The sequence below is a fragment of the Meleagris gallopavo genome, chromosome 9 (assembly GCF_000146605.3).
Source record: "Meleagris gallopavo isolate NT-WF06-2002-E0010 breed Aviagen turkey brand Nicholas breeding stock chromosome 9, Turkey_5.1, whole genome shotgun sequence".
Taxonomy (NCBI): domain Eukaryota; kingdom Metazoa; phylum Chordata; class Aves; order Galliformes; family Phasianidae; genus Meleagris; species Meleagris gallopavo.
The window spans coordinates 6,822,638-6,837,492 of record NC_015019.2 but is presented as its reverse complement, the minus strand read 5'-3'; the positions used below and the strand labels follow the sequence as shown (position 1 = coordinate 6,837,492).

Sequence of the window (14,855 nt, the reverse complement as noted above, 5' to 3'; positions counted from 1 at the left end):
ATTCAGAAACTTAAGTGAAGACACCTCGCAGAATTAAGTTCAGACATCCTTAACACCACCCTAACACCCATCTGTCAGTGTTCTTCAGTATTTCTGAAATACTGTTCCTGCCTTGCCCATTATTTAAAAGATTCAAATCTAACCTGATCCTTCTGCATTCTCAGTTCTTACTTCATTTAAAAACCTATGGAGAGCATGGCTTTTATTTCTACTTGTGTTCACTGTATTATCTTCTAAGCTCTAGTTAATTGTCTTCAATCAGAATAGCAATCACGTTTTGCAGCAGCGTGGGCAGCTGGTGCCACTCTTATGCTGGGTGCAGGTAGGAGGAGCCGGGCTCTGTCCCTGCTGTCTGCCTCACCTCAGAGCAGATTTCTGATCTGAGTACGGAAGGATATAGGAGATGCACCACTGTGCTTCTCAGCCTTCCTGCTTTTCACTCTAGCCACCAAAAGATCTACCATAAATACAGAGGCACTTAAATATCAGGGAAGTTCTGGTGGCATCATGCCATGGGCTTCTTTCCCTCCTTCCAGGAGGACAGCGTAGCAGACAGAATTATATAGGTCAGCAAGAGAAATAATTTCATACTGTCATTATTTATTTGGCTGAAAAAAAAAGTTAAAATTTTAGAATTCTTCCTGAAGTAGAATGTTTATTACCTTGACAGCAAACGCTATTAGCACAGCTAATTACCTTATTACCTTGACAGCAAACGCTATTAGCACAGCTAAGTGAATAATATCAAAATAGGTTTTTACTTGCAACTTTTGGAGGCATTCTTGATATAGGGTGAGGGTATGGTTTGTGTCTGTGGATAGTAGACTTGCCATTGGAAGAAGTAAATAAGTAAGTATTTTCCTGTTGCTTATCTTAATGGAAAGCCGATGTGCATAGTTGTCTAAGGGAAGGAGCTACAGAGGCAGACAGGCACCGGTTTATTTTGGTTGACAAGAGTGTAATAGAACTTTAAATTGATTTTACTATCATAATATTGAGATTTCAAACTCCCAACTAAATAACCAAGGACAGGAGAATGTGATTACAGAAATGTATGCTTACAAAAAGACTGGTACGTATTTTTTCTGCTTTTATAGCCTGCAGGCGTTCCTGACTTCAGTAGGGTGATGGATCCACCTTGCATCTATCTGCTGGAGAAGAAGATGGATGTATGTTTGCCTGTACTTAGCCTTGGTGACTCCTATATGATTTTCCCTTCTCCTCTCTGTTTTAAAAGTTACACTGTGTATATTCAATCCGAATTCTGGGTCATGGGTTAGGAAACACACTGAATAATTTACACAGACTAGATAAGAGAAAAAATTTCCAAACACACACACACACAGACACACACATCTATATATGTATGTATGTATATATATTTCTTGAGAGATTATGCCCAGAACAGACACTTATTCCATAAATATTTTGCCACCTGAAGTCTGACTGCTTATTTTACTTCATATACTAAGAACTACAATAGGCACTAGAAAAATCAAACACTTTTTAGAAGACAAATAGTCGCAGCTGGGGATAAGGAATATAAATAGGATGACATCAAATGAAAAAAGCTGATGATCCAACAAGGCTTCTATAGATCATGTTGTCTCTAATGTCAAGAGAATTGCAGATTAGTCCTGCTGTTCTTCATGAGTAAGCCTATTTATCAACTTTCTGGAAAAATCTAATTTAAGGTGGCACATCTTCCTTAGTTCTGCCACACTTCAAAGCTTAAAGTGCAGAAGTTTGTCAGCCATTCTCTCTGGCTGTAATTGGCATGTGAGTTTCTCATTCAGGCCTTTCTCCACCCGCTAGGTCCTAGCCAGTCCTGGCTGCCTGTGATAATGTAATTTTAGTTTGCTTGATTAGTAAAGTAAAAAACCTAGGAAGTCTTAGCATTTAACACCTTTATCCAATTCAGACTTAATGTTGAGAGAGAAAGCAATTTAAATTGCAAATGTTTGCTATAAGAAGCTGGATTTCTGTAATGTTCAACTTAGTCACAGCATAGATCAAGAGGATGACAGGCCCAAGGAAAAAAAAAAAAAACAACATTTGGACAAGGTGGATGCTGGCAGAGGTTATGCTGTATTTTCTGGGTAACCCACAGAAAGAGAAACTCTTTTTCCAAAGGATATCACAGGAAATGTGAATTTTAACAACTCTGGAAAAAATACGCACGAACATAAAAATTCGTAGTTTTGCTACTATGTATTACATTTTTAACATGATGCTTTATATCTGAGTCACGAAACAGACTTGTGTACATTTATATTAATTCTTTAAAAGCTAAGTAGAGACCAGGCAGCTAAAACAAGTTGTTTGATAGTATGCTTTTTTTTTTCTCATTTCACTTGATGACAGAATACCTTAACATATAATGTCACGTTAGTTTTATATATGTAAATACTTTCAAGTCAAAACATGCAGTGTGAGCATATTTTATCAGCTATTTCCACTGAGATTTTTACATGTACCATCTAAAAAATTGTTCTATGTTGATAAAAATTTAAAGTGACTTTACTCTGTTAGGATTATCTGAATTTGTGAGAATACATTTGTTCTTACAGTCAGCAGGAATTGCACCAATTAAGAAATTTTTAATTTTTCTGATACTGCAGAAGGTAGTTTTAGAATGTTAGCAAAGAAGAGCAAGATAAAACAGATGTGAAACAATGTCTGATTGTTACTTAAATGTAATAAATTCAGTTGAAAAATGAAGTCTTGAGTAGCATAATATAGATAGGAAGTTTTCTTAGGCTTTGCAGAATGCTGATGTTCTTACTGAGAGCTTTAGGATAAATCCGAATAATTCCTATGTGCGACATTTTGAAAAGCCCAGAGCTGTGAATATCACACCTGATTGCTTTTAAGTCAAAAGCTTTCATGTGCAGGAAATAATGCTTCAATTAAAAAGGGAGAGAAAGGGGAACTTATTTGACTTTGCTCTATTGCATTCAAAATCATGTACAGAAAATGAAAATGAGAGCAAATTCAATAGGCTGCAGACTCAGAACAGACTGAAATATTTATATCAGCTGTTCATAAGATTGTTAGGTCACAAGTGTAATGACATTACTGTGTCAAGTTTTTAAACATGATGGTTTCATTCTCTTGATTATTGAGGTTTTCCTGTCAGTAGTCACCAAATAGTTTTATTTCTTCTCACTTCAACTTTGTCAGCGCCTAGTGCCTAAAATATCTAAATTCTCTCTCTAATTTGTAGCAGTACAATTGTGAAGATAGTGTGTAAGGTTACAAATACTGACAGCATGTAGAAAGATTTTCTACCCCTTACTGTTCTGACATTGCTTTGTTCTTTTCCATATGGAGTGTATTTGATTTACAATTAAAAGTATATATGTGCACTTGTAAGATTAGTGAGCATTTTAATTTTTAATACCACATACAGTATCTGACATTTCACAGGGGATTCACAGGAAATCCTTTCTCCTTGCATAAAACCAATAAGGATGCATTTACCCTAAAATTGCCCTTGAAATAGATACTTTTTCTAGTAATGTTTGGAATAATTTCTCCCCAATGACATCTTCTTTCCTGTAAGATGTTGAAATATAGATCTGGCTTTGGCTTATGGTTGGGTTTCTTGACAGAGCCACTAAGAAAAGGAATTTGCCACGTGAAAATTCCCCATGTATGGATTTGCTAGCTGTATAAAAAGCATTGTTCTTGTATGGATGACCTCCTTGTGCAGAATGATAGTTTTATCCTTCTCTACATCATTATGTTTTGCTGTACAAAAATCCTGCTGTGCTACATCATAATAACATGTAATCTTCTTGCTCAGTTTAGCTGAGATTTAAGGAGCCGCTGCTCATGGAAGCAGTTTTCTAAAGTCTGATCTATAATTTACCAGAATCAACCAGGCAAAAGAGCAAGAGGCTTTATAAGAGGGATACAGCCCTTAAAACTCTTAAATGAAGATTAGTTTAAAGTTTTACAATCCGATACAGAACCATCTGGCAAATCTCATGTCAGGCTTTGTTAAACCTCTGAGCTCTCCTAGTAGCTGCACCACTCCTCCCCCTCCCCACAGCTGGCCCTGGTCTCCCGTCCCCCAACTCCCACCAAACACCCGCTGTGCCTGAAGGCACCTTTCAGCAAAAGGAGGTATGAAGTGCAGGAGGAGCCACTTCTTCTAGAGTGATAGTGTAACAGCTCTAAATGATGGAGGTTGCACAGCACCTCTGGAAATCATGCCCTTATAATTGCTGCCTGACTGTATATGCACTAAGTGATTTATTGCATCTTTGAAGAGGTAATTGCAAGATAAAGCTGCCTGTTGGCAGAACTGTTACAGACTTGCTAGGTTAAATTGTTGCAGTTGAGGCCAAGGAATCACTGGAGGACATGCTGCAACATCACAAGGCATTCTGGTATTTCCAGCAAGGGAGTTGTGGTTGCTGCAGCCAAAGCAGTATTGTGTAAATGGTGACGCCAGGTGGCTGTTTGGCATGGATAGCCAGTTGTTCTCATCGTTCCTAAATCACATTTCAGGAGTCTAGACTGTGGGTTCCCTACTGACAACTCCACAAAGGGTTTAATCTGTGAGCTCTAAATTGTCTTTTTGTTCTTTGGCAAAAGGCAGATCTGATGTGTTTCTCAAACAGAAAACAAAAGCATTCCCATATTCTCTTCTAACATCTTGATTTCAGCTATCCTATGGCTTTCCCATAGGAAAACTTACTTTATACAGATTTATTTTCATATTTACCTAAAGCTTGGAAGTATGGAACAAAATCTTTTTTTTTCTTTTTTTTCTTTTTTTTCTTTTTTTTCTTTTTTTCCCAGCAGTCTGTTACATAAAATTAACCTTTTTTCACTCAAAGTGATCACCTTTCACCTGAGGGATTGCAGAAGCAGACTGCAGGAATCCAATTACCTGAAATCAACTTACAGGCAAGAAGGAGGCATTGTTCATGGAGATAATCTCTTTCTCAGGCTATAGAGATTCTCTGGCTCAGTGTGATGATAAAGATGTTCTCTCTGGACAGTGAAATTAGTACACATGATTTTGTGATTATAGCATGGGATAGAAAAACAGTAAATGCTGCAGGTCTAAAAAGTGTAATTTTTGGCTGTTTAAAAATAAATGCAAAAGACAAAAGCAGTCCCAAACGAACAGATGCGATCCTGGCCAGACTTTGTGCTAATATACTGCTTACAGAATGTCTTTTGTTGTTTGTTTCCTAAATCTCACTTTAAGCAATACAGTATTTCAGCTTGAAAGACAATTTCATAAAGTCCTTTTTCTTTTTTTCTCCTTCTTGTAAAGTGCCGGAGTGGAACGTTTTTGAGTCAGACAATCTTAATGCTGCCATAGCAATTTTGTAAGGCACCAGAGAAAAATGCATCATATTATCTTTGGATTTCAGTCTGCTTTTGCTTCTCACAGCAATCAATAACCATTAGTATTATTGGTGGTAATATCCGTCTAGATAATTTTAGGGCTTTTCCAGAAATCAAAATACATAAAACAAAATTGTCACATCGTAACTTTTTCTCTTTTTCTTAACTTTAATAAATCTGGATTTCCTTTGAGGAAAAGCAAAAACCTGCCAATAGGGAGGTGGGATGAAAAGTAGATGACTCCTAGCTGAACAAATCCAGTATTTAGTACTGGAACAGAGAGTTTAAGGGCCAGAACAAATTGCCTTTGTGGTCTGGAAAAGTGATAGTCATTGAAAAATTGGTCATACCCATGGGTCAAGTTACTGTATATTTTTATGATTACTTTAATAGCCCAACTCATGAAGCTGAGGCCAACCAGTTGAACATAATTTCACAAAAAGGGAGGAACTTTCCCACGGTTTCAGAATATGAGTTCTGCATTAAAGGCTGCTACAGCCTGGGAGCCCGGCCAGAGGAAGCCAAGAGCCAGCGCTGTGGCTCAGCAAAAGATGAGTGTGGGCAGCCACCGGCCTCCAGCAGCTCCCAGCACTGATGCCAGTGCAGGTGGGCAGCTTGCTCTGTTGGCTGTAATGCACTGTGGAGAGAGAGGCAGAAGGGAGAGCTTGACAGGTGGCTGTCAGACAGGGTCACAGGGAATGGCTATTCGTCTTCCTAGTCAGCCATATCTCCTCTTCCTGACCTGCGTCTCCAAGTCATAGGGAGCAGTCTTAGGGCAGAGAGCTGAGCCTGCTGCAGGAAATAGGCTGAGCGGATGAGCAGTGTATTGTTATGGATCAGCCTAACTTGAACAGCTACCTGGAGCTGAGTAGTGTTGGGACAGGATGCTCTCAGAAGGGAGATCTCTGCACATGCAATTGTGGTAAGATTAGTTTGAATAGTCTCAATTGCACAAGAGATTTCCCCCTCATATTTCAGAATGGAGATAGCAGTGTGGCAACTTAAAGATAAAAATGAAGCCTGACTTAAAAATGATGACTTTTATGACTGTCAGAATCCATTTTACAATTTATTTTCTCTTGTAGATTTTGGAAGTGTGGATATTACCTGCCAAACTGTCATAAGTAATTATATGTTTATTAACTCATTGTACCTAATAAACAACAGGAAATTTTCATGATGAATTTCATTTTTGCCTACGAAAAGATTGATGACTACTTTGATTAAATACTAAAGTTTTGTTTTGCTGTTACACTAGACAGAAAATTCCAAGTATCAGCAAAATACTTTGCTCACAGTAATTTCAGTATTTCAAGCCTTTGTGCTGGACTTTATTGATTGCTGACATAGTAGTTCAGGGTACTTTCTGGGGGGTCGGGCAGAAGATGACGGATGTCATTTCTTAAATGAGAAAATACCTGAAAGCTGGACTTTCTGTGGGTAGACAGGATTGCTCGGGCTTGGGGAATAGCTGCTAGGAATAGTGCATTTCCCACTGGGATCTCTAAGATAAAGGAAAATTTTAAAGTCAGTAAAACCTCGGTGTTTTTTCTGCTTTGACCGCTGCCTGCACCAGAACAGCAGTATAAGACAGAACAATGGGAACTGAATCAGTTGTCCAGAAATGCCCTGTGCTTGTGGGGTCGTTGGCTGTACCAGAACTGACAGGCATTTCATCAAAAATGGAGGGAACCTCATTTATTCTAGAAGTCTCAGTGCCTGCTAGAAAGAATCTAATCTGTGCATGTACAAGAGCTAAGGGAGCTCTAATGGCACTGCTGAAACCATAAAGTAATATCCAGGTTGAAATCATTCCATCTTTATCTCATTATGACTACAATTTTCTTCTATGTGTGAAACTTAAATGTCAAATTGAAGAAGTAGAGAGAACGTAAACAAAAGACTGTGGGCATGTTCCTATTGTTTCTTTAGAGAAATTGTACAAACTGCAGAAACTTGTAGGATGATGCTCCAAGCAAAATGGGGGGGGGTAAAGTCTTCCAAAAGCTCCCTGCATTTAGTAAAGAGCTTTTTATCTATGTTGGAAGAAAGATGCTCACAGGAGTATTGTCTATCATTACCACTTTCCTCTTCTCTTAAAAATAAAATAAAATAAATAAATAAATAAAAAAGGAATAGAGAACTTGTGGATAAGTGTATCTCAGCATGCTGTAAGTAGGCAGCATATAGACTAGAAGTACAATTGCTAGTTCAGAACAGTTATTTGCACGATCTTAGTTTTGTAACATGCTGAGTTTGAAGTTGCAGCAGATGTGCTGCTTGTAAGCAGTCCAAGTGCTGGTATTTGAGAGCTACCTTGCGTGCAGTCACAGCTCACAGAGATGTTGTGTGTCTTTTTTATTCTGCAATTAAAAAAAAAAAAAAAGTACAGTGACTTCTAGGTTCTTCAGATGAGTTCTTTTTTTTAAGCTTTCTTCCACGTGTTACAGCACGGAATAACTAGTAATTGCCCCAAGATCTGCTCTGTGTGTCACTCTTGCAGTGTTATGTCACTGATGCTCCCCTTTGGAGGGGGAAAGGTACTCATGGTTTCGGGGTAGTGGGAGCAGTAGCTAGCAAATGAGGAACCCAAGGTGCTAGTCAATGAGAAGCTCAGCATTAAGATGTGACTCAGTCATCATACTTAAAAGGCAGTGTTGTTTTAAAATGATACTCAAAAGTTTTGAGTGCTATCTCACCCAAAAGTACTTTTGTATCCTTTATGCTTTATGATCTCATACACATTCTTTTTGCTTTTTGTTTTTCTTTTGCTCTATAATAGCACTAATTGGATCAATGTTGTATAAAAAAAAGATGTGAAATTCAAAGGAAAACTACTTGTAATGAAATACTCAGATTTTCAATGTCACTTCCTGGCAGGTTATCCCATATGGAGTTATTACGGTATCTTAGTACCACAATTGATATGTTTAATAATTTCCAGTATGTGTTTGGGTCCTTTTGATGCTTGATTATTACATTTAAAGAAAGATTACAAGGTAGAATACAGTTGCTTTTGAACATATGGAAAACACAGCCTTCCCTTTCCAGATGCATTCATTTTAACTCTTTTTAGCGTTCACTGTATCTGTGGTTATTTCTTTTTTCTTTTGAAATGCATTTATTGTTCTATTTCAAGAATGAATCATATTCAGTTGCCACCTCAAAATAAAGCAACAAAAGTGGTACAAATGATTGTCTGTAATCTATTATTACAGGCAATCTAACCTGCCAAAACAAAATTTCCATTTAATAAGGTGTTTTTTTGAAATGAGCCTTGTGAATGTTCCGTGCTAACTGAAGTTGTTCACAAGTTCTGTATTTCAAAAAATTGTTTCATTTCAAGAGATCATATTTTACTGCATATGACAGAAAATCCAATGGCATATGACTCCCACTTTGACAATCTTTGCTGTCTCCATTGGCATTTAGATCTCTCTAATATGATATCCAGATAAGATGATGTTTATATTGCATATTGTTCAAAGGTCTTGTCCAAAGAGTAGCATGATAGAGGTACTGTATTTCAGGAAGAGGAAGTTTCTGGCACCTAAATACAGTATATATCAACAGAAGATCTGTTTTGTGAAAACCATTGTTTTCATTTTACAACCTAAGGGAATTAGGCAGAAAAAAATGAAGGAGACTTGTTTGTATTCTGCAGCAATGTGCAGAGTTTCTTCCTTTGGAAATTCATATGGAGAAAATTAAAAGGAGCTGGCATCCTATTCAGTGCTTAGTCCCGGTGCTTACTACTCTCATGTATTTATTTCTGAAGCAGAGCAATTACAGAAAATAACAATTATTTGCAGCATGTTTCAATAATATTAAAAAATGGAAGTGGAAGTGCGAAGGGTCAGCAAATCTCTGAAGACTATTTAAATCTCTTTGATTACACAGACACGTGCTTTGAGGCAGTCAATATTGAAAAATTCCAAGGTAGTGAAAGGCTGGAGAACACAAGCGATTCTCTTGTAAATTCTGCTGCTGGACCTCACTGCACTGGCAAATAATTTCAGGCTTTTGTTTGAGGTTTTTCACTTGCACACACAGATGGAGGTGTGCACCCCCACACCTGGAAGGTTAAACCCACTCTATGAAAATTAGGTTACTTGGCTGCAAAAATATCCGACCTGCAGTCTACTCTAAATGCATGCAGTCATCATATATTTTGATTATTTTGTATGAATTTTGTGCATGAGTATTGTTTTATTCCCTCAAGGGAAATTAATGCTGAATGCCGATAGAGTGGTTGAACACATAACCTGAAGCATACTTTTCTCTCCTTAAAGCACTCGAAAGAAATGGGAAGGCCACAAACTCCTTTAAAAGAATCAACGCTGGAGCCATGGACTCAGCCACAGGTAGGGTGGAATGACTTTTCTCATAATGCATTTTTTCTAATGGTGGTTTTTCTCAGTCTTAATAGAATCAATCTAAGTCTCTAAAGAAACATTGCTTTTAGGGTAGGTCTGTGGTTCTTACCATCATATGTCAAAATGATTTGTTTTGTTGTTTGGCTATCTGGATGATTGCTAGTGTTTTTTAGTTAAACTCTCAGGATCTGATTCAGCTTTTTTCTAGTGTAGAAATGCCACAATTATCTTTCCTTCAGCTTGTGTTCTTGACATGCTTGAAAGACTGCAAAACCTTACAAAGCCAAACCACTTTCTGAATGGAGTGTCAAGAAACTGTGAGCATCTTCTGGCATAGAAATGGAGTTTGTGGAGTGTTATTTTGGAAGGAAAGTTTGAGGTTCAGCCTATGGTGTAATGGGATTTCTCTGAAAGGGAAGCAATACTTAATTACACACACAAGATATAAAGAAATGGAGAGATTAATGTGCAGCATTTATGTTTCTTTACACAGAGGGGCTTGGATTTTTTGGTCTTGCATTTCTGTGTTTTCTTTAGCAAATCATTGTAAATTTCTGACATGCAGAAGTTCAGATCCATTTTTGCTGTTTATTCCCTGTGTATCAGTGCACTGTACTGCATTTTGAAATATGTGGCTTCTGAGTGACGGGAGGGTAGGAAAGATACAGTTCATTGTGTAGGTGAAACTAGATATTGTTGTTCTGGGAAAAAGTTTGGGTCCTAAAAGAGAAGGAGATGGAGCAGAGGTAGAGGTGAAGTGTGGAGCTGGAAGGCCCCATCTGGAAAACCAGACTGCCTGGTAAATTCCCAGGGGAAGAGAGCTGCTGCTTTTTATGGATGTAGGGGCATTTTTTCCTTCAGCAGCAGGTTTGTAATTTGTTTGGTACAGTGCTTCTTCTTGACACAAGAGCCTTCCTCGACTCTGCAGTGCTCACTTGTTGCTAACGGTAGCAGTGAATCTGTGTGTATAATGTCAAAGTTGAGAATTTACTGGCAGAGATTGAGAGAACCAGGAAGAGGTAGCAACCTTTGCTCTATAATTACAGCATTACTGTAGTCTAGAGCAGGCTTTGCCTTGTATTTTCAGGCTGTAAGCAATCTACCGAAACAAAAATTCTCCTGTTTAGTTTTAAAAACTAAGGAATCATAGTATCACCAAGATTGGAAAAGACCTTCAAGATCATCCTGACCAACAGTCCACCTACCACCAATATTTCCCCAGTAAGGAATGTCCCTTACTATAACATCTAAACATTTCTTGAACACCTCCAGAAATGGTGACTCGACCACCTCCCTGGGCGGCCCATTCCAATGCCTCACCACTCTTTGGGAGAATAAATTTTTCCTGGTATCCAGCCTGAACTTCCCCTGGCATAACTTGAGGCTATTCACTCTCATACTATCACTAGTTAAGCAGGAGAAGAGGCCAACTGCCACTTTATCACAACCTCCCTTCATGCAGTAGTAAAGAGTGATAAGATCTCCCCTTATCTCCCCTTCTCATCTCCAGTCTGAACAATCCCAATTCCTTCAGCTGCTCCTTAGAAGATCCCTCACCAGTCTCATTGCCCTTCTCTGCGTATGCTCCAGGGCTCTGACATCTTTCTTGTAGTGAGGGGCCTAAAACTGAACATAATACTCAAGATGCGACCTCACCAGAGCAGAGTACAGTAGAAGGATCACCTCCTGCTCCTGCAGCACTGTTCCTGCTCCAAGCCTGGATGCCCTTGGGCTTCTTGGCCACTTGAGCTCATTGGCGACATGGCAGTGTAGCCGAGAGTCGATCAACAGCCTCAGGTCCATTTCTTCCATATTTTATAAAGATATGTGATCCTAGAGCTTAAGCTTGTTTTAGAGGCTTGTTGACTCCAAAAGCGTGTGGCAAACAGTGTAGGGATTTGGAAATAGAAAAAACACACGTCTCTACTATTGCTTATTTTGTTCAAGCTTTAGTATGTTTGCTTTAAAATTAATTGTGATGCTAACTGTGCAGGCTTTTGTGGGATTATCTATACAGCTGATTCCAATTTGGTAGCATTGCTCGTAGTTCATTAAAAGTAAGTTCTTCACTGTAATCTCACGAGGTATTTGTGCCTCTCTACATGCAGTAAGAAGGCTATTATGTGCAGTCACAGAAACTTTGTACTGCAAGGAAATCCCTCAGATTTACTCTCTACTACTTCCTTACTATGGAAGTTGTTACTATGCCTACGTACAGCATGCACCCTACCTGTTTCTAGGTACTGCATGGCCAAAACTCCATGGCCAAGACTCCAAGCGCCTCTATCCAGACAGTTGCTAATCACAATCATTAGGAGTGCATTGATCTGTGTCTGCAATCAATAATGTTTATGCACAAGACCGCAGGAGCTTGCAGTGGTCTATAGTTGCTAATAGACAGTAACTTCTTATGTGCAGGCACGAAAATATTGAGGAAAGTGTTTTGTTAAAGCAGTTACTACTGAACAGCTAATGAATCGTTATGGAAGGATAGCAGATTCCTCCTGCTCCCTAGCTTGCACAAAGTGCTGCAGGGAGGCGAAGATCCTGATATTGGGGGCTGAATTTCAGCTTGTTGGCACTCAAGGGAGAAGCTGAGTTTCTGAGCTCTGAGAGGAAGTTGGAAACAGCGTGATGCAATGATCACAGTGTGGTGTGGTCTGCTGCATGAATGTGGGTGAGAGAGGTGATCTTTTGCAGCCTGTTCTCTGGTGGCTTGTGCAACTGCTGCCTGTGTTGGTGAAGAAATATTCTGTTGGACTGTTGCAGTGCAAAAAACAATCTTTGTTTTTCCACGTCCTTTCACTGTGTTACATGATCACTTTTGAAAGCTGTGTTTGCCACTGCTTTGTTTAATAAGTACGTGGATTAAAACGTGAACTGCTTTTGTCATTCCTATTCATTTTTGGAAAAAAAAATCCTGCCTTTTAAAAAAGTACACACAAAGAAGCTAACACCCATATGCCTTTCTGTTTCATGGAGAGAAGAAATGTAATCAACAAAATCAAAAACTGCTGGAGCCATTATTGTTGCACAAAATTAAATTAGTTGTTAATTCTTTCACGGATGTAATTCTGGCCCCTGCAAATCCCTCCTTAGATATTTTGTATAAAGTGAGTAAAAATTCATGGCATGAATAAAAGCTTTGTCTATTTTATGAGCGACAGGCAAATGTTCCAAATGGTACTCATAAAGCAAATGGTTTCCAGCTCTAAAAGGAGGAGGAATATATTTAAAAGCCACCAGAATGAGTCGTGAGTAAAACCAACTCCTATTTACAAGACGATATTATTTACATGAAAGTTTTTTGATTTTTATTTCTTTCCCCCCCTGAGGGAAGGACTCACTACTTTTGTCTACTTAATAATAACAGTAAAAAATCATTACATTTTCTTGGGCTATTTACTGCATTTTCCATGTTCAGAGTTGCTGTGGGATACGTTTTATCAACAGAGTGAGTGAAAAAAAAATAGCTGAGAGCACAGCTTCGGTGTTCAGGGCCAACCAGTCAGTGAAGCAGAAAGTACCACATCTGTCCCCTAATACCAGGAGGTGAGAAGCTGATCCATATTAGTGGTTGGACAATTTCACGCAGAGTCTGACGGAAACAAACACAGTGCTTTCTGCGTGGAAGAAGGGAAGGCTGCATGTTTCGTGCTCTGTTTTTATTTGCTCAAGGATTCACCTCAGATATAGCTGCTTAGTTGAAAAAAAATTGGAACTGAACTGCTCAATTACACAAAAAATGAAGAACTATGGTGCTTTGTCAGATTGGCTTCTTTAGGGTAGGGTTTTTTTTCGTTTATGTTTTCGGTTTGGTTTCTTCTTTTTTTTTTTTAATGAATTCCTAGAGCAATATGTCATTGCTGAAATGGCAGTTCTTTTTCATGGCCATGCCCTTTAACTTGTGTTTTTCTGCATCTTTTTCTGTTTACTCAATGAATGGAAACTGATGTCCCTTTCTGAAAAGTGCAAGACTCATTCTAGTAAATGTGGGACAAACCCTTTGCACATAAAGAATGTGTGCTAGTAGTTGACCAAATAGACTTGTCATTGGTTTACAAGCTTTATTTAAATGCTCAGTACCATGTATTCCTCTGGTTATATTTTTGCCACTTTGTCTGATTAAACATTTAGCTCATAAACACTACCGAGGCTGTTTACAGCTACTGCAGTTGAGAATACCTGCTTATAGCCTCTATGATTATGGCAGTTATACAAAGGGCAATTTAATATCAAACCATTCTGTGAGGTTTAAGTTTTTGAACTTTGCAGGTAGTGTTTTAAAATCTGAATTTTGTATGGCAAAGCTACAGAATATAGTGATTGGGATTATTCAAATTCAGAAGCAGTTTTATGCTGACAAATTACTAATTGGATAAAACTAGAAAGAGGGAATAAGGATTTACCAAAATAAAGAAAAAGAGCAATGATTAAGATTACCTGGCTTAAAACTGTTCAGTAGCAGAGTATTTTTGATTTAAACTTTTTTGTTGTTGTCGTTTGATTCTTTCATGACTGTCCGTTCTGCATATAGGTAATGTAATGCCTACAAGGACACAAGGAAACACCAGGAGGTGTTTCACACAGTACAATATGAGAAGACAGTGTTACTAGTTGGAGCTTTTCTTTACTAATTCTAACAGCTTCAGTTGCTCTTACTAAAAAGCCAGGGTGAAGTTGCATTAATTTTCTTGGCCTAAATGTAGTGTAATTACCTTAATGAACACTTTTGTCCTCTTCCCTCATGCTCTTCCTTTTCCACAGCGCTGCATGAAAATGCAATCCATGAAGGTTTATAGTTCCCCCAGGAGTTCTCAGGGAGGGATGAATATCCAGGGATTAGAGATCTGTCAGTCTCCGGTAGCGTACATCCACATGTGCCTTGTAAATAAGCACCATCCGGCACCAACATGGCTTTATTACCACCTGGTGCCTTACCGCAGCAGTGAGTGTGACCAGCAGGAGCAATAAGGTACAGGCTGAGGGAAACATTTGTCTCTCAAAAGCAAAAGGGGAAAATGACTTGCAAGTCTGGCTTTCTAGTTTTGCTTTATCTCTCTTGGTGTGCAGTGCACATTCTTTTTTTCTTTTTCTTTTTTCTTTTTT

At 38.5% G+C, this 14,855-nt stretch overlaps 1 protein-coding gene across 5 annotated transcripts in view; it reads left to right on the top strand.

Annotated features, from left to right (window-relative positions):
• Nucleotides 1-14,855, top strand: part of PCDH11X (protocadherin 11 X-linked) — a 393,314-nt gene that overhangs the window by 145,393 nt on the left and 233,066 nt on the right. For all 5 annotated transcript variants that reach the window (XR_002117655.2, XM_019618166.2, XM_019618163.2 and 2 more), the window contains exon 5: nucleotides 9,663-9,734. Coding sequence is in view for 4 of the 5 variants with exons in the window: in XM_019618166.2 (XP_019473711.1) it covers nucleotides 9,663-9,734 (72 nt within the window). In the remaining variant the exon portion in view is untranslated. The remainder of the gene's footprint in view (nucleotides 1-9,662; nucleotides 9,735-14,855) is intronic.